At 46.0% G+C, this 26,739-nt stretch overlaps 1 protein-coding gene across 2 annotated transcripts in view; it reads right to left on the reverse strand.

The window, feature by feature from the left end:
- Positions 1–26,739, reverse strand: part of TP73 (tumor protein p73) — a 60,916-nt gene that overhangs the window by 23,033 nt on the left and 11,144 nt on the right. For both annotated transcript variants that reach the window (XM_024207882.2, XM_024207880.2), the window contains exon 3: positions 15,715–15,960. In XM_024207882.2, coding sequence (XP_024063650.1) covers positions 15,715–15,960 — 246 coding nt within the window. The remainder of the gene's footprint in view (positions 1–15,714; positions 15,961–26,739) is intronic.

Consider the following 26,739-nt stretch of genomic DNA (forward strand, 5'->3'; position numbering starts at 1 on the left):
TTTGCATGAGCTAATCATCTATTGCCCTTGCATTTCTGTCCATAGTCCTGGGCTTCTGGACTTTTGAAAAAATGGACCCATGGTAATTAGCACCAGCACTTGATAAGCATTCGTTAAGATATCTGTGCCCTATTTTACAAAGACATACACTAGTGAAGTTACTTGCTCTTGCTCAGAGCGAGTCAGTTGCAAAGTTGGAGTTCGAACCCAGGACTCCCAAGTCCCAATGCCTTACACTAGTTACTAGCCCAGAGCCACCACTTTGCCTTTTTCCAGAGCACACTTTTGACAATAGACATTAAAGACCCTGGCTATTCATTTGTATTCCCTCATGTTCTACATATTTTGAAATACGTGGCCTCTTAATATAGATTTTTTTTTTTGCATTGAATTATGTGATATGAATTATTGTGTAGCTCACTCACAGGTAAGAGGACAAAACCAAACCTTCACATAATCCCTAACGTCCCATAGTGCAACGTGACATTTGCTCCGGGCTGCATTGCTTGCACTCCATATATATCAATAATCCTCAGATACATCTTCAGTCCGAGTGATTGTGCTATGTTTTCATAGATTCCAAAGCCAGAAGGGACCATTGTGATCATCTAGTCTGACCTCCTATTTTCAAGGTTCTTGTCTCAGTTTGGAGAAATTGTGACTCTGTTTTTTCTTGTAAAAATTTGTTGTTCCCATTCGGGTGAGAACTGGAAAGAAAGAAAGACAACAATGGCTTCCTGAAAGGAGCTGTTGAACAAGCATTTTGAAAAAAGTCTTGGACCTCTTCCAAAGGAGCTGTCCCTGGTCTAGGTGGAGCACAGTCAAACTAAATGTAGATGTCTTTACTCAGCGTGCATATCTAGTGGCTTCATCAGGGGACTAGCTCCCAGGACATCTGGGTTCTACTCCTTTTCTAACTTCCCAAGGTGGATTAATCTATCACCAGAGAGACCTCCCTCTTAGGATTCCATTTCTAATAGAGACTAGATCTTAAATGTGTTCCCTGTTCTGTCACCTCCGTATTATTCCTACCCTTTATTTTTGGTCCCTACTGTACCCTTTGGGTATTTATAGACCTTTAGCCTCTTCCTTCCCACTAGCTTTATTATTAATGTCATTTCTCTCACTGAACAAAGGCAGAGACTGTCTTACGCTGTGTTTGTATAGGAATGAGCACAATAGGGCCTCAGCCTAGCTGGGGCTTCTAGGCGCTACTGTGATAATTAATAGCAAATAATGGTAGTAGCACCAATCTGATGTACACTGAGCTTGTTCTATCTGAAATGTCTTTTAATCCAATTTTTGCCCTATTGATGCAATTTCTAATGCCAGAGTTTTTTCATTTGTTGCAATGAAAATCAGACCTCAACCTGCTTAGATGTTTCTTCTCTGCTACTGCAACCTCCTTTCTTTAAGTCCAAGTCAATTCCAGAGTTGTAGGACTTATTGGAGGAGCCAAAATAGTGAAACACTGACAGCCTTTCACTATTCAAGCACATCTCTGAGTTAATCCCATGCATTTTTCCAGTGCCTTTCACACCCAAGAATCCCAGAGTGTCATGGGATAGAGGTCACTTCCCCTATCTTCTGAAATGCAGCCATTTCTGGGGCGGGACAGAGCAGCCATTGTGCACCAGTGACTGGGGATGTAATCTGCTCTTGTGATAAGACTCTTTAATAACATCCATCCCGAGGCTGATATTTATCATCTAGAGCTTAGGTCCAAGGAAGGGTTTTACAGAGACATGGTCGAAATCCCATTCGAATACTCCACGCAAACCCAGTGAAGTCTGAGCTTGTCTGCAGTGTCAAACTGCACCGAGTTTTACCATTTACTGCCCTGCATCCTGAGCAGGGGAACAGAATTCCAAACCCCACTAAGGACAAAGCTACTTCATTGCTTATATCTACTGGTGCTGCTTCCTGTGATGGGGACAGGAGAAAAGAGAAGCATTTTCCCATAGCACTTTGAGAGCCTAAAACCAAAATCTAATCTAAACATTCTGTGTGAAAAGGCCTAATCGAAACATCCCTCCCCCCCAGTTCTCCCTGTTCTGCAGAACCGCTAGGCGGATGTGTCCCAACAGATTCTGAACTGATAAAAATCTTATTTATCTTCAGCTGTTGACACAGAAGCGTCTAGACTTGTCTACTTCAGGAGGCTTGGATCCGAGTGCTGCTTCTTTCTTCCTTGAAGGAAATGATTTGCCCAACAATTACTTTTTTCCCCACTATCTCCCCCTGCACCCCCCTCCTCCTCCTTACATTCCAGTCTCTTCATTAGTCCTACTCAAGACGTGTCCGGGACTGCAGTCAATGGATCCCAATAAAGCCACTAGACTGGCAAGAGGGAGAGAGAGAAGAAAAGTGCTGCCTCAGGCTGCTAATTTCCTTGTACTCCCTAGCAAGCAGCTGTGGAGCTGCATCCCAGGACAGGTTTGGACAGATCACAGCAGAGAGGTGATAATAATGTGTCTGTCATTTTACTCAGACATGTAGGATCTTGCAAACCGCAAATACCGTTAACTGGCTCGGACGAATCTGTTACAACAGATCCTGGAAGACATGCCGACTGCAGGGCTTTTTTCTTTCTAATTTTTTTAATAACCATTTTTTAATCATTGGTCTTTATAATTTCTCACTGAGCTGGAAATTCCATCACAAGTTACTTTGTTTCCCTTTTAGCGTGAGCAAGGATGTGGATGTGTCCAGGGCATCATGTGCACTGTATCGGGAGATGTACACAAGATTTACACGGACTGTCTATAAAACTAGAAAGTCCCAGTCCCGTCTGACCCCACTTCCCATCCACTTCATCCAGCCCTCCAGAAGAAAAGAAGTGGAGTTAGTGGCCGTTAATGATCAAGTTGAAGAGAACAATTTCAGGTCTTTCACACTGAGCTGCTTGGTTCTGGACAGTGGTGATCACAGGATGGCTGCAAGTGAATGTTTAAACGAGCAGGACAGTAAAAGGTTGGGAATATAAAGGGGATGTAACAATACCTAGCTCCTATACAGTGTTTTCCTCCATAGGCTCAGAGCTCTGTACAAAAGGAGGTCGGTAGCATTATCCCCATTTTATGGAATGGGGAAACTGAGGCATAAAGAAGGGCAGTGACTTGCCCCAAGGCCACCCAGCAGAGCCGGGAGTGGAATCCAGGACTCCTGAGGATCATACGTCTTCCCAAAATCTCCCCTGGCTGCAGCTATACAGTGGGTACAGGTTCCACCCAGCTGTGGGCATTGCTAGCCTCACCTTTAACTCGAATGTAACGTAGCTCTCGCAATAAACAGATTGTCATAAAATTGCCTCTTCACCCGGAAGGCTTCATGGACACAGGGACACAAAGGTGTGCATAGCATCCTAGCTTTGAAAGGCTTGCTGTGGGCTCTTCCCAACGCGGCAGGACCCTTCGTCTCCTCTATGGATACTGCAGTTGTTTGCCTAGTCAAAAGCTCCTCACGCAGAAGAGGGCTCTGCTCCGAACAAACACAAGGTGAGCAGGGAGACTCAAGGATCCCCATGCCGAGATCAGCTCACCTCATCCCCTCAGAGGGTGGGCTTTGCTCTGCTCAAGGGCTCACTCCACACCTGGGGGATCTGCAGGAGGACCTGTGACCGCCAAACCCAGCTCTCACTGAGGCGGTTACCAGAGACTCCCCAAGGCTGCACCGACCTGCTGCACCCCAGATCTATTAGCAGGACCACAAATGAATAGATTTCTTGTTCTTCAGCCTGCATTTTTCTGTGCTTACTATCCTGCCATTACTCCTAATTACAGTCCCATGGTTCACCCTAATTGATTTCCCTCCCTCCCTGACATTTACACCTTTAAAATACCTGTCGACTGGGCTCACATCCTCTCTTACTCATTGCTTGGCCGAGCCACACATACTTAGTTCTTTTCAAATCTTTCCAGTACATCTGACTCGCTCTCTGTCTGGCTACTTTGACCACGTGACCAAGTCTGCACAGAGGCCAAGTGCCACTAAGAAACAAGCAGAAAACCCAGCAATGCAGTTGTTTTGGGATGTGTCGGGGAACTCGTGGGGGTAAAGAGTGAAGAAATATGGTTGGGGGAATCTAGCTGAACACGCTGGTGCAAAAACACAGGGCAATAGAATCTGACCTGGAGTCGGATCCTAATTAATCTTTAGCAGCTAGCACTCCCTGAACAGGCCCCACGGTGCATTGTCACAGATAGCCTTTGCCCAAAGACCTCGCAATCTAAATAGAGAGAGGAGGAAGTATTATTATTATTTAATTTATTATTACCCCATTTTACTGATGGGGAAACTAAGGTGCAGAGAGATTTTCCAAGGTCCCCAGGGAGTCTGTGGCAGAGCCGGGAACTCAGACCAGCTCTCCTTGGTGCATTCTGACACTATCAGCTCAGCACTGACACCACCTTCCTGTTGTTCCCAAGCTGTGAGGCTCCAGGGTGGTGAAAGAGCCTGAGTGGGCAATCAGGACTTCAGCGCATTCCCTGCATCGCTGGGAAATGCCCCCGTCTCCATTGCATGGTGGTTTCCATGAGCACTTAGTATTTTCCAGTTTGGATTCAGAAAGGCACTTGAAAGCCATACAGAGAATTATTGTGATGTCCTTTTAGCTAAGAATGAAACTTCTGGGTTCAAGTAATGGCCCCCCTTCTAGAATCATTCACAAGGAGTTTCCTTGTTCCTCATGCACAAGAGAGGTCTACAGGCTGAGTACAGAGCAGCCCTTCTGAAATGAAATTCTGGCTTGCAAAGCATTGAGATCGGAGCTATTTGCTGAGCAAGACCAATTCTGCAACCCTCCAGTACACCTCTCCCCCAAGATCTGCCTGGTGGTGACACACGAAGTGACATTAATGGCAGGTACGTTTAGGACCAATGAAAGGAAACATTTCTTCACACAGCACGTATTCAAACTGTGGAACTTCTTGCTGGAGATGCTGTAGGTTGACTTTATACAAGGCTGGATTTGCACCTATGCAGGCTTAAAAAAAGGCATCCAAGCTCATGCTTCGGGACACCCGCTGATCACTCCAGGGGTCAGGAAGGAGTATTCCCCAACGGCACTGCACAAAGGGGCAGGTGCACTATGGTTCATTTTGTTTGCCCCCCAGTATAGCCTCAGCTATGGGTCCCCACTGGAGCTAATGGATGGACGCTCTGATCCAGGATGGCGCATCCTATGTGCCTAAACATGAGATCAAGTGCTCTTGCATTATCCTATACTGGACACATACGTGTTATTACTGAATTCCAGGCTGTGTATTTATCTTTACTTGGTCAGGCTACTCAGGAACCATAAAGGAGTCATGCTATATCTCAAGCTTTACAGGGCATAGCATGGAGCAAACGTTGGCTAATACCCTTTTTCTACACCAGTGGAGGAGATGGCTCTTGTGAGAGCTGTTTTGCTCTGCTCTGTAGCACAGTTGGGATTAGGGAAAGGCTCGTGCCTACCAGAGTTGTGCTGCTGATTTGAGAGGTTTTCAAAGTGGCTTTTCCTCAGAGCTGTATTTTGTAAATTTGGTTACTATGTCCAATGTGCTTTTTGTTCTTTTTGTAATTGCACCAAATTCCCAGTTTATAGGTACAGTCTTCCTATCAGCAACAAGAACCCCAAATCCCTAACACCGAGACGCGGATAACTGGAGCATAAATATACCAGCCTCCTTCTCCCTCCGCATATACGACGTTGGCCTCCTCTGTGTCCCTGCTCACCATTGTTGGAGCCAGAGACATCCCCTCTGCAGCTTCTGACATCCGACGGCTTCCTTTTGTATCTTCCTGCCTGACTCTCCAGGTGATTTCAAACCTCAGCAGGAAACAGGTGTCCCTGAACTTCTCTGCTGCTTGATAATGCTGCAGAATTTGGAGTGTGGGAGAGAGGCTGATCAGCTGCAGGCTGTCATGTAAATAGAGAGGTCTCAGTCTGACACCACTGGAAACTATCTGAAGTTTGTGTTTGAAGTCAGGGTCAGGCCCTAAATGAATTGGCTGATATAGGAGAGAGACAGAGGTGAGCGAATGGCCCAGAAAATTCCTGCATTTCAATCACTGGAACGAGGTGTAAATCCAAGGAGCTTAGTTAATAAACAAGATTTAAGATGATTTTGCTTTGGCAAGTAAAACATTGGGAACAGGCATTCAACCATTTGCATAGCAGATGTCAGCTTCTTGCCACATGCCCCCTAAGTACATGGGTCAACATAGTAAGATACAGTCCCTGCCCCAAAGAGCTTACAATTTAAATAGACAAGACAGACAAATGGCAGGAAAAGAAGTGATTTTTATCCCCATTCTACAGATGGGGAACTGAGACCCAGAAAGACAAGTGGCAAACCCAAGTCTGTGGCAAAGCTGGGAACTGGCTCAGATCTCCAATCCCTTAACCACAAGACCATCCTCTCTCTAAACCGCTGAGGGTGGCAACGCACAGGTACATTGCCCCCGCCCCTGAATCCGTCACTAGAATCCACTGGAGGGTATGAGAATGTCACTAATCTGCTCTAATACAGAAGAGGAAAAAACCTGATCCTCCCCACGTAGCAGGAGAAAATACAGCAGGCAAACAGCCTTCCAGATGAGATCAACATGCCCCTCTTTAGAGAACAAACCCTGCTGAACGAGGACTGCTACAATCAGGTGGGCTGTCTGACTTCCCACCCACAGCAGTGCCTGGTAGCGATTCTGTAAAGGATCCGGTATTCCGTTTTCCTCTTTTCAAGTGAATCGGCCAGTTGTGAGAGGTGCCCGACTGACAGCCTGGGAGAATCAAGGCCTTTCTTTATGCACAGAATAGGTGCCGTGTAGGCTGCATCAGTGCAAGCTCTGCAGCTGGGCACTTCAGCCGGGGCAGCCCAGAGGACGGGAGGAGAAGGAAATTCACCCTTCACAGCCCATGCAGTCCAAGGACTTGTTGGAAAGATAGCCAGCCAGGGGGCAGTTAGCGCCAATTGTGCTGCAGCTATTGTGATCTGGGTAACAAGGCCAGTCAATCTGGGCTGGAATTTTGTCTAATTTCACCCCCACTCAAACACTGGGAGTGTGAAAGTGTGGCTGAGGTTTGGGCATTATTGGGCTCCTGGTCCATGCAGGGGACAGTGTGAAAAGAGGAGCAGACGGGGCTAGAGAGGGAAAAGGCCAGTGAAAAGAGCGATATGGTGACCGTGGCTCACACTGGCGAAATCGGTAGTCGCTCTGGGCCCAGGATCAGTACCATACACAGCAGCTGTTATAGTTATCGGCAAGCAAGGCAGCTTCTTAGGGTGGCAGATTTCTGGGAGCTGCCTAAGGCAGCAGATTTGGCCTGGCCACCCCTCCATCATGACCATGGATAAAGCCAAACCTGCGACCCCCAGGAGCCAGGTTTCAACGCCACTCACTTAAACTTGGCTCAACTGCCCCTCTGTCATGACACGACAGGTGGGTGGACAAAATCTGAGAGGTGGGGGGCATCATACTCAAGTGTTGCCTTGGGCAGTAGGTTGCCTTGAGTGGCCTCTGACTATACAGGGGGTGGGGGAAGTGCGCGTCTGTCCTCAGTGCAGGGCAGCACCGGCTTCCCGTGGCGAGCACAAAACATGCCTTTATTTATTTGTAATTACAAATGTGTTTAAAATGGCAAGAAAACCCCCCTCAAAATCATGTGTGAGGTTCAGGCCTGGGCACACCTAGGCATCAGAGCCACCCACTCCTCACACAGCTCACTGAACTCAGACTGGATGGCAGTAGCTACCAGGTCTGGCGTCAAGCTCCCTCTTCCCCCAGTCCCCAGGCTCAGGTCTATTTTCCATTGGTTCAGAGACAGAAACATAGGGAGAGATTTTCACAAGCACCAAAATGTGCATGGAAAACGTGCACCTGGCTAAGCATGCAAATTGCTCCTGCGTTTCGGTGCATGTACATGCATACTCAGAGCCATGGAAATCAGGCCTGGAAGAATGCTTTCCGTGACCACTGCTCATGGCTCCCGAAGGAGACTGATTCTCACCACATGGGACTTTCTGTTGTTACCACATAGGTAACAAGGTCCGGTCCCTCCGCTGACGTAAATCAGCTGGGCCTCACTGACTTTAGAGGACCTCAGAGGTATCACGCAGGGGAGAATGGAGCTTGCAGAGGCCCAGGAATATTTTGATGCAGTGCTGCTAATTTACAGGGGCCCTAACTGTCTAACTGGGCTCTGCTGGCAGCACCAAGGAGGGAGAATTCTCTCTTCATGCTAAAGAGCAAAAGGCCTCACATCAATCAGTGCGTTCCATAAACTTCTGAGATAATGTAACTGATACCACAGTCATGTTGGAACAGCCGACTGCTCCAGCGTCTTCCCAGGGCCTGCCGAAAATAGCTCTCACAAACACTGCCACGGGCCCTTCTCCGCAATCCCACTGTGGCTGGGACTTAGGAGCATGAGCCATGCCCAGCTGGAGCCAATGGAAAGACTCCCAGTGACTTCAGTGGTCTCTGGGTCAGACCCCCGCTGCGGATGCTTTCCTATTTCTGCCATTCCAGAAGCTGAATGATTTCACCCACTCAGATTTCTTTTCAGCTGCTTGGAGACAAGCACAAGTGTTCAGAGCTCAGAGGCAGAGTGTGATCTGACTCACGGCCACGGCCCTTATTAAGGGACATTCAGCAGACTGTTGAGCGTTCCACATCATTAAGGAGCGGTGCCAGGAGTTAGTTATTTCCTACTGCTGCTGCTAGAGGGAGACAGATTTTTGCCATTGTTTGTTTACAGGGTATTTTAGATGATGACTGTAGCAGGCGCAACCAACTTTTGGGATACATTGTTCGGTCATCCTCTCCCTTCCCTGCTCTCCCCATCCCAGCCCCTGGCCCTAACATTTATGCAGTAAGAAATCAAGCTGTGAAATTGGAGAATCAATCTAATTAGGCTCCTATAACATGCCCATCACTGTAGTATCTAACTGACTTAGCTCTGGGGTTGGACCTGGTTTGGATTGGGTCACCTGGTCCAGAACTATTCATATCCCTGACAGGCTGATATCTAGTCCCAGCTTTGAATCTCTCCAGTCATGGAGATGGTCACAGTCTCCCTTAGCAGCTTGGTTCCATTCTCTGGATTGTGGTTGAAACAATGTAAGTGAACTGGGCACTAAATCCACCCCAGGCCTATGTCAAGATTTCAGTCCGGCACTGCTCCACTTCATTTTGAGGACTATCCAGTTTCTAGCTTCAGAGTGCCAGCTTGGTCAGCAGCTGAGGTCTGGGGTGAACATTGTCTCCTTCCTCCAATAACAACATCCTCACCAGGACCATGATGGAGAGTTACACCACCTGTGGCAGAGCTGGGGTCTGATTCTCTATTGCCTGCACCACGTGCAGTCATATCCACCTGAGCGAAGAGAGTGCAAAGTGCTAGTGTAAACCATTAGCAAGGCCAAGCAATGGAGACTCAGGCCCACAATGCTGGACTGGATGGACCCTTCATCTGTTCTGGGTCATCAGGGAATGCAGGGACAAGTCGTGATCTGAAGGAGGAGGGTAGCTTGATTCCTAGGGCTCTTTTTCAGTGAGGCCACGGGAGGCCAAAGACCCTATTAACGGGTTCTGCTGGCTTTGGTGAGGACGATAATGTTTTTAGAGGGGAGGGAAGCAGCAGTCAGTCTGAAATTGTACTTGAGAAAAATACTAATTATCTATCAGTTACCAGCTGGCTGGCGTGGCAAGGGGGCTGAATGTGAGAAAACAGCCGAGATCGGCTCCCAGCTCTAGCATGTACAGGCAGCTCCAGGCAACGGAGAGTCCTGACAGCTTCCAACAAGCAGGTAGGCGCCCTGCATGCCCTGTCTTGTACTACTACAGATCCACTCCCTTCCTCCCACCCCAGGAAACAAGCCACCAGAGGGGCCTTCCAAGGCACAGAAAAAAATCTCATTTTCAGGGTCTGGCCCACCTCATGGCCCTCCGCTGACAAAGAGATTGTTAGAAAAAACAACCTGGCTCCAAGGTTTTGCATAAAATACAACAACGGCTTTATTTCCAAAGGATTGTGCTAAGAGACAGAAACCACTAACGCTTTGCTGAGAGACAGGTTTGGTCTGATGGTCAGTGCACAGGACAGGCACTCCCGAGTCACATGCATCTTCTGCAGGAGATTCCCATGGAGAAGCCCTAAAGCAACATTCTCTGACCCACATAAGCCCTCAATTTGCAACTGAAGCCTCGGTCCCTTTCTCTGTTATTCCCTTTCATAGATTCATAAAGTCACAGATTTAAGGGCTGAATTACGATTTTGTCTGACCTCCCTCCTAGCACAGGCCAGGGAACCTTGCCAGTAATTCCTGCGCTGAGCCCATAATTGATACTTGAGCTAGAGCTTCTCTTTAGAAAGATATCCAGCCTTAATTGAGATGCTTCAAGTGTTGGAGAAACACAACCTTTGGTAAGTTTTTCTTACGGTTAGTTATTCTCACTGTTAAAGATTTGCGCCTTATTTCTAGTCTGAATTTGTCTAGCTTCAGCTTCCAAGCATTGGATCGCATTATGCTTTTTAATTCTAGACTAAAGAGCCCTGTACTACCAGAAATCTTTTCCCATGCAAGTACTTGGAATAGCAGTATGTCAAAGCACACTATGCAACTTTTAGTGTGTGGTACCAGGATCCACATAGCCATTTAGTGCGTGGCAAGCTGGTCACTGCAGATTTAAACCCAGGCTTGCTTTGCACTATTCCTCTGTGTAGAGATGCTCTCAGTCAAATGCTTTACAGAAGTTTAAGTATATTATGTCAACACACTTACCTTTATCAACCAAACTTGTGTTCTCATCAAAACACAACATCAAAGACCTATTGACAAGACCTATTTTCCATAAATCCATATTGACTGGTATTCATTATGCTAGCCCCTTTTAATTCTTTACTGATCGTATCCCCCATCAGCCTACCCATGATTATGCCTTGGATCATTGTCAGGCTAACTGGCCAAGGGGGTCTTTGATCATCCACTGGCTTTTTCTTTTTTCTCTCCAATCCAGTGCTCCAAGATTTATTAAAAATTAACACTAGTGGTTCAGAGAGCTCTTTGGCCAATTCTTTTAATGCTCATGGGAGCAATTTATATGGTCCTGTTGATTTTAAAATGTTTAACTTTAATAGTTGTTGTTTACAATCCTTCCTAGTACTGATGGAATAGAAAACATTTCTTTATCTCTATAAGATATGAAAACATCTTGCTTCTTTCTGAACACAGAACAGAAATATTTGTTGACTACTACTTTCTGCATCATGATTAATAATTTTGCCATCTTTGTTTAGTATCAGAATTATAGCAGTACTAGGATTTCATTTGTTCCTGATATATTTAAAGAAATCTTTCATGCTGCCCTCAACCCCACTGGCCATAGAGTTTTCATTGATACCTTTAGCTTCCCTTATCAATTGTCTGCATCTCCTAACTGCTGATTAGTACTTCTTTGGACGAGACTATCTGCTGTTTGCATATAGCAAGCGAAATTAGACTGTGATCACTTGATTCAATTGTAATCATTTTCTTTGCACAAATACTCATTCTCCAGTCTTGTATCCAGTGGGGAAATAAAGCATGCAGTCTAGTGGAGAGAAAACAGACCTGGAAAATAATCTCTTTCTTTTAACAGAAAATACAAAATTACAAAGTTCAGACACTTTGTCAATCAGACAATGGTGCAATCTGGGATGAGTTTCGCTGCCAATCCAGCATGACCAGTATTTGTTAAAAGAGAAGACGTTACAATGGTCACTGCAGAGTCACATGGCAACTTATGCTCCCTCCAGCAACACAGCTGATGTTTGGAACCAAGCATCTGCCACAATTTTCACTGTCCAAAATACAGGGAAATGATAGGCCTGATTCTGATCTCGCACAGGTTTTACATGTTGTAACTATACAGACTTTAGTGGCGTTACTCCAAATTGACTTGCAGTGGAGTATATGAGAGCAGAATCCGATTTTTATCTGTCTCACACATTCATTCCACATATTCATTCTTTCACTGTGGTATCGAAGTGCCTACAACTTCCTGGAGGCTAATTTTCAAAAGTATATTTGAGCCATGTGGGTTTACATGCCTCGTTCAGGTGTTAAAGCTGATCTGGGCACTTGAATGCATGGCTGAGGATGATAATTCGGGGTTCCAAACATGAAAACTAGCCTCTCATGTTAGTCATTTCCTCCCCCCCGCACAGATCAGTTTCATTCCAAGTGTAAGGATACAATAAACCAGGGTTGCAGCCACCACAATGTGCTATGCTGAAACAGTCTGGGATTTTCGTTCTACTTCATTCTAAGCGGAATTCTACTGAATCTGAATGAAATGCAAAGCAGGTTCCACTGTGCTTCCCGTGAGATAAGAATATCCTGATTTCGATCATTTGTCCTGTGTTAGTGCAAGGTCCTGGGAAGATCCCAGCTTCTTGAGCAGGGCTCTGTAATAATTGTAGAACTGAATATCCCGCAAAAGAATCCACCCTAGCTTTTATGTGGAGCCCAGTGCATGATGGCAGAGGACGTTGGTAGTATAATCAGTGCTGTGTGGATGCCCATGCAGTGGAGACATCATCAATGAAGCTGAGCATGCCCAGATCTCTAGTGACAGAGAACACGCTCACCAGTCCCAAAAACGGAGCTTCCACTAACCTGGGACACAACAGTCAGCAACAAAGCTGATATCGATAGAACAATGGCACTGAAACAGAACGAGGGATGTGATGCAGTCAGTGGCCGCACGCCGTATGGGACGAGCCCAATGCACTCGTTTCTGTGCTGCTCTATCCTTAACTGTTGCTGCTGCTAGGGTGACCAGACAGCAAGTGTGAAAAATCGGGACGGGGGTGGGGGGTAATAGGAGCCTATATAAGAAAAAGACCCAAAATCAGGACAGTCCCTATAAAATCGGGACATCTGGTCACTCTAGCTGCTTCTATTGTGGGAATGATGTGGCATTGGGTATATACACAGTGTGTGTATTCCAGGCACAAATCCTATGATCAGTGAGCATTTGAGAGCAGGAAAAGGGCATTTTCCTAATGGTTCATTCAACTGTGATCAGTGGGTGCTCCTTCAGCAGGTGCTTTCCCTTGATTCACATGTACTGAACAGCTCCTGTCCACAGCTCTGTGTCTGTGTGTATTAATGTCAGGAGTATTGTAAGAATCCAGGAGGGCATTCTCTGCTATCCGGGATCTGTTCCTGTCCCAGTGAAGCCAGCTGGCTAGCACAGGCTGCACCGTCTCTGGCTTTTCATTGTCTTTCAGGAGTTTGTAGCTGATACACTCCGCTTGCATCACTGGTGGGAAATACCAGACCAAGTAGGCTACTGAATCCCCCTGGGAAATGCTGAGTTTATTTTCTTTGCTGTTTGCCGCCAGGCTGATTATTAGTATCTCACCTGCACTGTCAGGGGATGGGATGTCAAAGTGCAGGCCTCACGATTAAAGCAGCCCTGCCTTTTGTATCTGACCAAACCATGTTCGATGACCACCATGCTACCCCAGGGATCCATGTGGTGGCTCCCAGCTCACGGGAGTGCCCAAGGAGGGAGGAATCTCAGAGATGAGACCCATCACAGTAGCCTACATTTGTTTTCCATTTGGCATCCCTTCCTTTTGAACAGCCCCATCAAAGAACCAGGGTTTGGGCAGAAAATTCCATCTTTCATCCAAATCTGGCCCTACCGATTTACCTAGGTTCTTACCTGGCTCCTATCACAGGCCTGAGTCCCTCCACTAGCTGGGCAATTCCTACTGACCTTCACATTTCACCGAGGGAGCTTTCCCCCCAAGGGAAGACGAACAGGCTAGGGTTGTTTCTTACCCTCAGGGCCTAATGTTAATCCCAGACCTAACCCAGGGAGATACCCTGTTGTTAATCTACACATCACAGACCCAGAGAGGGGCAGGGGATACACTGCCATCCAGACACCCTGTCCTCTTAACTAGACTGCTGGCCAGGTACAGATTCCCCATAAAATGTTTGGGCCGTCTCCTCAGCTATTTACACCAGAGCATCTGGCCCTTTACGCCAAGCCATGAAGTAAGCGATGATCCCTTGAAAACCAGATTTATTTTTGGTTTGCTTTAGAAGCTCTGTTGCTGTCTTAGAGCAGCTGCTGAAGACTGAGTGGTCAGTGCAACGCCGTACGGATTGACCTGGCGTTTGCTTTATTTTACACCACAATGGCTCCTTATTCTTTGCCAATACCAGGATCCAGTATATTTTGGCGTAGAATTGCCGGGAGATCATTCCGACGAGAGCTCGTTTGTGTGCTGAGGGCACCGGGATAAGAGTCCCCTACTTCAGCGCTGTGCTGGGCATGCTTAGAATTCAGCAGTCCCGTTCATCTCCCTTGCCTGCTCACCTGAGAGCCCCGCGGAGGTGACCCCTCACTGCTCTCCCTATTCATTGTCACGGGGCAGCCTGGCTGTCTAGAATTACAAAACAAACTGCTGGGAGACAGCTGTTATAAATCACCCTTTTAACCCCTTCCCCGCCACGCTCCCACTAGGCAATATTCCGTGTGCACTTTCCATTCCCACACGCAGCAGCTAGAGGGGTGGCATGTATTGGACTGACAAGAACAGAATAGGAGCTGCAGCTATTTGGGGTTTCAACGCTCTTAGCCCATACATTAAGCAGCCGGAGGACAACTTTTTGTCCATCATTAAAAGGCCTTTCACAGTAATTAAACACATCAGCTTCCAAAAATAAGTCATTATCACACATAGGGCTGATACATGTTGCTCATGATCTGCTGTGCCGGTTTGGTAGCACGGTCAAACCATAACCCTACAGGAAACCCCTTTGCTCCCTTTCTGTGTCAGCTGTCTCACCTCAGTCTTTATACCCTGGCAGGCATTCCCCCAGGGAAAGGAATTCTGTCTATAAGATGCATCTATTTTCCCAGGCGTTTCTTGGTGGGTGGGAGCTGAGTGGGTGCTTTAGTTGCACTGGGAGTTTTTTTGTGAATACTTTGTTTCCAGAGAAATGTCTAGGACAGAAATGTTTTAAAAATAAATAAGTGTCAATAATTTTTTTTCTTCATAGGCCATGCTTATGCAAAAGCCCCTATGACATGAATTTAGGACCTAACCGCTGATGAGAAAAGCAGCACCCTTCTTCTCTCAGTCATTTCCCTGTCCCTTGCTCTGCTGAGATGACGCTTTTCATAGACCTCAAGACATGCTGTGAAAGCCATGGGCTGAGTGGCTGGCTTTTGGGGTACTTGTAGGGACAGATCTATGCAACTGTGTTATCCACTGGCTGCTCTGTTCATTTTTCTTATTGTGTGACGTTGCTGAATGATATTTTTGTGGCTGCAAGTTTAATTCTCATCAGGGCTCCTAGAGCTTGAGTGATTCATTTGCTATTACAAATCAACAGAAATAAAAAAATATGAAAAATCTAGGGATCTACTGTGTCTGGAAATAAATCCTGAAAATAAACCCCGCTATTTCCCAAAGTTTTGCTTATCAGGCTTGAGTTATATTTGCTGCCTCTAAAGGTGGCAACCAAAATACCCTCTGTTGACTATCGAATAACTATACATTTTGCAGCTGACATTGGAACGTCCGCAGTATATAAACATGCACTGTGTATCCTTCTGCGAAATGATACAGAGACAGTAAAGGGTTTGATGCAGATTCATTGCAAACATTTCTATAGACACACATGCATCTCTCTACTGAAGTCAAGAAGAACTCATGCAACTTACTGTCCAAGTGGCAGACTTGGCTGTGCTGGATTGCTGGAACGTCACCTCAAAGTGGTGGGGCCCAGGGTAGTCAGCGTTGGAGGGGATGACAGGAGCTGGGGACATGGCATCAAAGGTAGAGCTGGGCTGCGAGTAGGGAGAATGCGTTGGGACATTGGAGGGGTGCTCAGAGTTGTAAGGGCTGGTGGAAGCTGCTCTGCTGCCGATGCTCTGATCCATGCTGCTGTTCAGCAAATTAAACTGGGACTGGAGGAAGGGAAAAGGGGAGGAGGGGAAAAAAAAGAAAACACCAGCCAGTTTAGAGACAATGAAATCTCAGCTACACTTCTCCAGGACTTCAGGTGTCCTGTTACAGCCTCCTTAAAGGGCCAGCGCACTGGAACGTTAGCTGAAATACCTCCTCTGGGTTGGTTTGTTTTTAAAACAGGTCACCACTTGTGAAAGGGATAAAACCTGACACATTGACATCACCCTCTTTTGTCAGCTTCATCCATAATGGAGGCAGCCAGGTGCCAAGATTCCTGGATTGCCAGTGCACTTTACAGTGTAAAACCACCTCTTTCGCTAGCAGGGAAATCACCGCGTAGCTAGGAAGAGATGTATATTTGCTGTTTTCTGCTACTCCCCTTATGGGAATGGCCTATTGACTAGAAAATGATAATGATCTTAGAGCTCACCCTACAGAATACACCAATACTATAGAACTCCATAGGATGCCAGAACAAGTGTGATGGAAAGGCTCTCATCCTCTGTTAAGTTCTGGAAATGTTCAGAGAGATTTCTATAGATCCCCGTTGGTTCCATCAGGGACCTTTCTGTAAGGGCTCATTCGCTTCCATTTCAAATCTCAGCACTTTCAGTTCATGTGGGACCAAACCAACCCCCAACCCTGAGCCAAACACTCCCAAACTTCACACAGGAACCCAGGCCAGGAGCCAAACTTTGCAAATGGCTCCTATCTTTCTAAGGGGCTGAACCAAACCCCCAGATTCCAGCCAACCTAAGTTTTGTGGGGTTTGAACTCTGGATCTCTTTTGTAGGTTGGGCCCACCTTAGCTGTAGAGAAGCCCCATCCCAGAAGCTCAGCAGAAGCCAGACTTTACACTATTTCATAGAAGAAGGAAGGAAGGAAGGAAGGAAGGAAGGAAGGAAGATCTATTAGTAAACTGAAAACAAAATAATCAGTTCTGAAGAGAGACTGATGCTGACGCCTTGAATTTACCTTCCAGCCTTTCTGATAATCTTTCTTCCCAGGGTTTGTTCATTGCTTGAGATGCCCCTGTGTAAACACAGGGGCTTCCACCCCCCAGTCACTACCCATCTACCCTCCCATCAGATCCCACCGTGATGCCTGTGCGTATGTGACTTTATTCTCATAGCAAAGCAGTGCAGGGTTGTGCCTTCACTGCAGACTCCATCGGGAGACGGAGCCAGGCTGGAAGAGAGAGGAGAGTCCTTAAAACACATGCATGCCCAGTACTCAGGAAAAAACCGCTCACGTGTGTGGAGTAAAATGCTCCCTGCTCCCCACTTCGCTCCAGAAGAGTCACCTTGAATGAATTACACTGGTGGCTAGAATGTGAGTGCGGAGCCCACGGCTCCAGTCTCCATGCACACGCTGCACTCCGTTAGCAGTGGTATCACACGGAACCAGCACAGGGTTTTAAAAGGATCCACTCTGCTGCAAAGAGCTGCCTTCAAGCTCTGACCCACCAAGTGGATTCATTGTTATCAGCTCTGGGAAGCAAGGCTGTGCTGTGGCAATCTGCTATCTATGCAGATGCACTGTGGAGACATATCGAAGTGATAACAGAGGGAAGTAGGATGGTCTGGTGACCAGGGTACAGGGCTGGAGTCAGGACTCCGGGGCTTGATTCCTGTCCATAAACTAGCTGTGCTGGGTTATGCTGAACATAGACACATCAACAAATAAGTGGGGCCCGCCTGTTAGTTACACGTACCTCACCTGTCACATCTGCTTGGTTAGCAATTGTGGATCATGTTTAGTTCATATCATTATCCAAACTACTGGAATACACCTTATTTCTTCTTTCATTCCCTCCTTTCTCTTCCAGCTTTACTCCCCTTCGTGCACTTTTCCTTCTTCATTTCCCCTCCCAGATCTATTTAACTTTCCTCATTTTTTTCTAGCTGTTCCCAATTCTTCCCATCAGGAAAGTGACACCGATTAGACAAACTCTTCCTCATGTGTCTCTTTCCTCCGCTTGCCATCACATCGCAGGCTGATTGTGCTCCCCCCAGTTAGTCTAACACCACCGACAGCATTTAATGCCAAAAGCCCAGCCGTAGCCCATGCAGACGATACTGAGGGATCGCAGCAGCCCATAAAGAATCATCAAACTCTGACTCTAGTCCCTTTGGAACAACCTGTGGGTGAAACCCACAACCATGATTCCGCTGCCCCCAAAGCAACAAAGACCACTCGGGAGCTGTAAGAAATTTAGGAGAAAATAACTTCGAAAAGTCTCTATCTCCTGGTAATTGCAGCGTGCCCAGAACCAGACAGCGATGTGTGCACATGTACATACATGCTGCAAAACACAGCTTCTGGGCTCAGCCCAGGGAATCCTTGGCAGCCAGCCCAATAACAAAGTCAAGGGTAGGCTTGAGCAAAGGTCACCACTGTACCAAAGTGGCACAGAATGCATTTCCCTGGGGGGGAATGCACCGAGTAATGATATATTGCACGGACAGCTCTGGGACTTCTAAGCACCAGGGGGAGGCGGACTTCTAAGCACCAGTTTCCCAGCCATTTGGCCTTTGGGCACCTATTGCCCGACCTTTCAAAGGGCGCACCTTTCCTAGGCATCCTGCACCACGTCCTGTCTGCCCTCCATGACACCGGGGGGTGGCGGGGGGGGTGGGGGGGAAGATGCAATTGGCTGCTGCATTCAGTTCCATAAGGCCGACCGAATCAAATATATTGGACAAAATGACTCACATTGGTAGGTGGGACTTTCTACACAAAGATGCAATTGCTGGCCAATGGCAAGGCCTCATCATAGCAGTGAAACAAAGGTGGGGTTTGCTGGAGGTTCGTTTGCAGAGGGCACCGTCGTGAATCATCTTTGGGGATTGAACTGAGGACCTCCAGCACCATGTCTACCACTTGTTCTAAAGGACTCCTCTAGCTGATAGCTGTAGTTCAGTCATTCCCTCAATGGATCAGCCGCAAGACGAGGTCCCTTTGTTAAACATGACATTTAATAATCATTTGCTAACAGAAATTACTGTGTGTCTTGCTTAGGGGCACTTCTGAGCTTGTGAAAATGTGGGTCTGATGCTGCTTGTTAACCCAGACGGACACACGCACACACACATTCTCCCTCTTCAGTAATTAACCTCGCTCTTGGCCTGTCATGACCCTATTATGTCAGTGATGCCCACTCCCAGGCCCCAGAGTGACATTTCACGTCTCGGTTTTTGGACTAACTCCCATTGAAGGGACACTACAGACACCAGTTTGCCTCTTGATTTAACTTTCACCCCACATATTATTTTCAAAGCGACTACTGATTGTGGATGCCTGAGTTAAAGGGACCTGATTTTCAGAGGGGGATGCTTGCTTGGCACTTTCTGGAAATCAGGCCCTTTAAGATGTCTCAACGTGAGGACTCAAAATCACTGGTCCCTGTTGAAAATCTTGGACTTAACGACAAACTGAAATTCTTTATCTACCCTGCGCTCATACAAAGCTTTCCGGTCACGTCATCAAGTTTAGCAAGAGAGATCATCTCCCACTGATTGTCTGAAAAGCAGCCCCCTCTGCTATCTCCCAGAAACATACACTAAAACCTAAATGATTCTGAATGGGTTAGAGCTGCAAACTGGAGAAATCTAGGTCTGACTGTCCAAAGAATAAGGACCAGGAAATCAAGGCAGAACACAACTGTTACTTCTGCCAATCCAGACCACCAAATGGGCTTCATGGCTCAGATGTCACCAACCAAACCTCATCATAGCCCCCAGGTGCTCAGAAACTATGCAGATAGGGGGTGTCAGCAGATATATCAATAGACCCTGCTCCTGAAGTCAGTGGCAAACTCCTGTTGATTTCACAGGGATGAAAAAGGGGAGAGAGTTGCACAATATTTCACACCAGAACAGGACAAAGGATCCTTCTCTTAAATGAGATCTCCTCTTTCTCTGTCTCTGTTGGGAGATGCATGCATGCATCCATGCGACAGGAAACCCTCAGAATCAGGGAGAAGTTGGATGCACTGCCTCTGTTTGTGGGATCACACTGAAAAAGAAAGTAATACTCCTAAATATAAAAATATCAAGGGGGGGGGGGGCTGGAGAAAACACCCCATGCCTGCCCCACCAGCCCACTGGTTAAACCATGGAGCAACCCCCATCTCACAGCCATTTTTTGTTCCTCTCTCAGATTTTTCATGGACTTAAGGCTGCTTTTCAGTTACAAAGTGCTGTTTGCTTTGGGGGAATAGGGGCATTTCCTCCAAGGCAAATGTCGTAGAAAGTTATGAGACTGACGCCCTGGGAAGGGTTGGAATTTTATCTGGTAAAAGTTGCAATTTACTGAGGGACACAGCGGCAAAGTTTGTTCAAGATACTCATAAGAGTCATTAGAGTGCCCTCTGTCCGTACAAAGTGGTACTGCCAGACTCTGTAAATGACTCCTTGACAAGGCCTCCACTCTGGAGCAAGCAAACATTCCCCTGCATGGGATGTCTTGAATACCACAAACAGCACCTGAATTACTTGGTGGTGAACTTGGTACATACAGCCCACAGAGCACCCCCCCCCCCCCGCATCATTAACATACCCGCCGATAAGATGATCGGATTGTTGCAAATAGGGCCTATTTCTCACTTTACGCATGCACACCCATATCCATCCATTCACCCCTTCACACCCACTCATGCACACACCCACCCAGTTTCCCTATTTAGGTTTGTGAGGGTGGAATAACGTTGCAATCACCTTTCAGAGGCAGGCTGTACAATTCATTTTACACAAGTGATGTTGTCTGTTAGCAGTTTGCAATAATGCAGTCCACGGTTTGGGAGACGCTCAAACGCACAGCTTTGATGCAGAGTGAAAATAAGATAATTGGCCAGATTTACCCCGGCTTGTTTTGTATGTACTGGGCCAGGTCCTGCCTTCTTATAAAGCTGGTTTTCGGCATCTGTTCTGAATTTCCATTGTCAAATATTTCCATTAACAGCTGATATCTGTGACACTTCTGGGGTTACCAAGGTGTCCAGTGTGAATCACTATCACCTGCTCACAGCATGAGAGAGCCTTATCTGTGCCCAAAGGGGAAAATCCTCCCGTGCTCTGCTCCCGGCTCTGCAAGCCCCTCCCCGCTCGTTCCCCCAGCAGGCTAGCAATTAGCACATGCCACCTCGTTACACTCGAGTGCCCAGTCCCTCATCTTCTGGACACCCTCAATGTACACTGATCTGCTGCCTCCATGGAAGCAGTACACCCCCGTCCACCAGCCTCCTCTCAGGTCAGTGCTCTCTTCAGCACAAGGCACCGGGTCGTGTCCACTGTAAAACCAGACAGAAGTTTAATTAGAACAGCTTAAGATAAAGATCCAAAATGGATGCAAGTAAAAGGACTGGAACCACCAGGCTACAGTGTTACATAAAATATAAAATGCAGTCGAGAGCCAGTACTTATTAACCAGTTCCCTTCCAGTCTAATAAAGTATTTCTCACCCAGTGGTCAGTCCTAACAGCACTGGTCCAGTCCAGAGAGGTGGGATCCACTTTTCATGGGATGCGCACGCTGGCAGATTGTCACCTCCATAACGAATAACATCTTGTGCCCTTTCTTCTTCTTCTTCTTCTTCTTCTTCTTCTATGCAGCCCCAGACTTTTTGTCTCTTTTCATAATCAGTTCATTTACTTCAGCTCAGCCCTTGAGGGTCCCCTGTTCAGAATCTTTTGTTGGAGTTTGTTTGTTTTTGTCTTTGTAGATGCTCAGGCCTGCATCTGGTCCAGACTGTGAACACCAGGCTGGGCTGGGTCCAAAGATGTTGATTATTCTCACTCTTGACTGAGTTACCTGACACCCTCCCCACCTCAGGTGATGTTTCATCTCCAACAGTTTGGGACCACAGTATTCTACATTTTACGTAGCTCTTAAAATATTTGCCATACAAACCTCTCACAACAACCATGGCCATCAGCTAGTTCTTAGTTTTCCCCCACTTTGGTGAAGTATCATGAAGCTGGTCAGACATAGGTGTAATATTCTTGCCCTGGGCATGTTAGGGCATGTTTGGGCATGCCCGTGTCACAACAGCACAAGATGGAATTTGTTCTCCTCTATTTGGTAAATCCTATGGCCTTAAATACCATGTAAGTGTAGCAGAACCACTCCGGGGAAAACAATAACTGACCTAATTCTACATCCAAAACTCAGACCAAAATCCAGCCTTTTTCTGAGGTTGAAAAAAAACCAATTCCAAAAATGTGAACTTTAAAAAAAAACATTTAGCATATTTTTTGGTGTCACCTGGGATCAGAGCAGAAATACCTCAATTCTCCACCTCAAGCATTGCTCCTCTGGTGTTTCCTATTCAGATGCAGTCAGAACACTCTGGAAATCTCACAAATGAAAAAGCCTGTTCTCATGAGATTATCATTTTGATCTGAGAGAAGTTTGATCTATTACATGTAGAACCTAGTCTTTGGAGAAGCTGAGGACTTTCGCATTCTATGGCTGAACATTCTAGCAAAGTGGCTATGAGACACATCCATTGAATTAAAGCACTGAATTCATCTGAGATTTGCTCATGAAGAATCTTTATAGAATTTGCCCACCGTTTCCCCCCTGTGATGTTTAATGGAAAGAGTTATACATTTTTTACCCATTATTCTATAGGCTTTTTCACGTGTTCTCTTATGGCAACTTCTCACATATTCTTGTCAACTGTACTAAGACCATGAACAGCCAAGAGAGTATTTGTAATAACTCCTACCAGCCTCGGGGCCTTGTTCAATTTCACAGGGTCTCTTTTAGGTGAATATAATGATCCAAAAAGTGTCTACTGCAAAGCCTGAGCTCATCCATACAACAGGAACAGCACAAGCCGTGCAAGCCTCCTCCAGATAGCGTCCTGCACATGTGTTCCAAGACACCTCTGAGGGAACCATGTCCAGGGAACAGACTCTATTTCAGTCTCCCTACATTCACTCCTTTCACCTTGTCCCGGCCAAGTCTGTCTCCTCGGCCATCCACCCCTCAGTATTTCTGCTCAGGCAGTCTGCTGCTATCTGAACTCAGAGCACAGAGGCCACCAAACTGCCCTCAGACAGGTAATTATTGTCACTCACTCCCAGCCTCAGCTGGACCTCACCCAGCAATCCAGATGTCAAAATCACCATCTGTCTTTACCCTGAACCATCCAGTCTTCCATTGCTGAGGCCATTGGGAGCTGTTCTCAAACCAACCCCTTTGCTCTGGGCGGAAGGACTGTCCCTGCTGTCACACATCATGGCTCAGAGTGTATAATCGCACTTGGAAATGTACATGTGTTAAATGACAAGTCATTAAATGTATTGTTTGTAAAAGCATGATTTCTCATGACAAACGGGCACAGCTCTTCACACTCCTCCTCCCCCCAAACGAAGTCAGTCTGAAATGCTTGCAACTAACCAGATTTCAGACTTAAGAGACATGTTTTAACTTGGGAGCCTAACCTCACCCAAAGGAAAGTTACTGGTTTACAGTATAATCGCTTTAAAAAAAAAAAGCTATCAAGCTTTTCCAAGTAAGACCTCCAGTTCTCTACATCTCCCACAAGATCGTCAGGATTCTGTGACTAACTGATGGAATGTCAAACAAGATCTAACTTGCATTTGCAAATACATCTCTCTTCTCCCCTTAAATATGTGTATTAAACCCTCTGTCTGCTTCTCCTGCTGTATAGTTTGCCTAAGATAAACAAGAACCTCATGAACTATCCATAATTCCAGAAATAATCACAAGAAACTTCATCTAAACTGATATCAAAATATATCTGGAAAACAGTCCACAGAGCCCATGATGGCATGTTCAACCAGCTAAGCACAGAGCTGCTGTTTTCTTACTACTCTTGGAGTAATAAAATGAACTCCAAGATAACATCCTGCCAAAAACATTCATCGTCAAATAAGAAAATTTTCTTCATGAACAAACGGAAAGTAACTGGTTTACCTTGATGAACCAACATACTGATTTTTTTGGGTTCTCATTCTGTACATAAATATTCATCCTTCAAAAATAATAGCAATGTGTGTTCTGATCGTCAGGGATAAAGAATAAAGTGTGTGTTGGTTCAGTAGTTATATCCTGAAGAGTGGGAAATAAACATGAAACATTTCCCGTCTCGGCAATTTCTATTTCCACGGAGTCAAAAGCTCTGCAGACTGCAGAAATCCAGAAACCAGAGGTCTGTTGGAAATGTTTGCTGCAAAATTCTACAAAACTAGGAAGAGTTCTTAAACGATGTGGCAAGTTTACCCTGGTTAGAGTCAGGACCCCTGGGCTGAGGATATCCAGCCCTACCCCCGATTCGCCATGTGACTGTGTGACAGAGCCTTACTGAGCCTCACTTTACCCGTAAGTAAAAGGTCCAGTATGGGAATGGGGGAGCAGCAGCAAGCTACCACAGCCTATAGCTCCCCCAACCCATACGTCCCCCACAGGGAAAGCCAAGCCCACCTTTTACCCACCATGGACACAGCCAGCTGACCTGACCTCTCCTATGCCGGGGGTGACTTCGGACCAACTTCCTGAGCATCTTTCCTGAAACACTTCCTGCAGGTGAGGGAGCGAGGGTGGAGGAAGAGAAAAGACAACCCTATACCTCCCCCCTCTACTCTCAGGGCTGCTCCTGTAGGGAGGGGCCTCACATTCTGCTCCCTCTCTCTCAAAGATACTGCCCGTCTTGCTTCTACGAAGGCTGCCATCCCGGCACCAGGTTCCCTGCTCCCCAGAGGACTTGTGAGCTATTGGAATGAAATGCATAGGAGAGGGAATCCTTTCTAGCCGTCCATCCCCATCACAGTAGTATCTGAATAAAGGCTTTCAGCTTTGGGCCATACACCATGCTCTCGGGAATCATTTTTCCATTGGGCAATATTTTATTTGTGTTTATTATTATTTATTCTTTGCCTTTCCATAGTTCTAAGATCAGTCATATGCCTCATTGGTCACAAACACATGGCAAAAAGACAGTACCTTCACCATGGAGTTCACAATGTCAGCATAAGTACTCTCTGAGTCAGTCACTACCTGCAAGCAAGCTATGCTCCCATCAGTGTGCAAAGCATTGATCTGTAGCACTTAGAGCTAAACACAAGTCCCTTGCACGAATCATTGCCAGGAGAAAGGACCCAGTGTCTACCAGTGTGAATGTTCCCACACAATTTTAGTGTAGTAGGTGTGATCGGTTCTAAATAAGAGCACAATGAAACAGGCTTCCTGGTCTAGGATGAGCTTTTCTCGGGCCATGACATTTTGCAAGAGATAGATACGCAACAAAATTCCTGTTGGTGTTTCAAAATACCCCACAACGAGGGGTAAGATATTGAACTTGAAAAGCACCCGCTCTGTATGCTCTATAAGTGCTTTCAGAAGGATTTTGCTGCCCCTTTAGATTCATTATATGCAACTGTTAACAATAATGTGCAACTATTTACAGTACAACATCCACTCCAGCCAGCTGTCCCAGCGTGTGCAGTGCCTGTGTGCAAGAACAATGTACAACGTGCAGATAAATCAGAAGTGACCCACTGCCACGAGCACGGATGCTCAGAGTGTGAGAGACACTCTTCTTTTCAAAAGACAACACCTCTGATAAAAGTAAACCGCTCTATTTGTGAGAACAAGAGCTTCGTGTCTAGCAACCTAAGTGATCATTTGTACATTGAACCGGACACACCATCCATTTCAAATTCACATTTCTACCCAAAAATGTGTTCCCTATCATTGTTACAGAAACATCGCAGATTACAGAATGAAGGGCTGGATTCTGCCTCTAATCTGTGAAACTATTTACAATTGTAATTGTTGGGGTGGGGAATTGTTTGAGAGATGGGGATTGTGGTAAGCTATTTTAAATTGATGCACTTAGGCTATACACCTCTACCCTGATATAACGCTGTCCTCGGGGGCCAAAAAATCTTACCACGTTATAGGTGAAACCGCATTATATCGAACTTGCTTTGATCCACCAGAGCGTGCAGCCCCGCCCCCCCGGAGCGCTGCTTTACCGCGTTATAGCCAAATTCATGTTATATCGGGTCGCGTTATATCGGGTTAGAGGTGTATTTTTAATTTCTCTTTTTAGCACTCCTATACGCTGACATAAGTAAATTAAATAAATTAAATCAATACAAAGTCAAATTGCACGCAGAGTGAACAAAGGTGCCAAAACATAGTCCATAGAGATTAGTCAAAAGTATTACCCTCACCCCTTTTTTCCCCCACTATGTTTTCTCTGTGCGTTTAAAAGCACTTTGGGTACAGTCAGTTTCCCTGTTTCCCAGTATAGTTGGTTTCCCCTGGCAATTGTGTGAACTTGTCACAAAGCAACAGGCAAAAGAAACAAGATTATTTTTAAAAATAGGAAACTGTGGTTGTAAATCCCCAAATGTCAGCAGTGGGCTTCAGGGGCAGCTGTCATACCCAAAATGACTTTAACTCCTTTTTTGAGAATGATTAGATTGCAAGTTGGTGGTATCCCTTTAAAAGAAAAATCCACAAGTAAACATTAAATAGAAATATCACTGTAATAATGGCACACAGAGTAACAGAATTACAATGCAAAACCAAGCCACCACATGTGGAAACAGAAACAAGCAATTCAATAATTTCAACCAAGAATTGCAACACTGTTTTACTCTATATGTATAATTATTCATCAATAAATACAAAAAGAAAACTGCCCTCAGAAAAAAATTCTTTGTTATTTAAAAAGGAAATGCATTTGGGGATAGATGACTTTCCTTCACCTTGTATATTCATTAAGGACGCTCTTGCCTC

Source organism: Terrapene carolina, unplaced genomic scaffold, assembly GCF_002925995.2.
Source record: "Terrapene carolina triunguis isolate 2854851 unplaced genomic scaffold, T_m_triunguis-2.0 Scaffold714, whole genome shotgun sequence".
NCBI lineage: Eukaryota > Metazoa > Chordata > Testudines > Emydidae > Terrapene > Terrapene triunguis.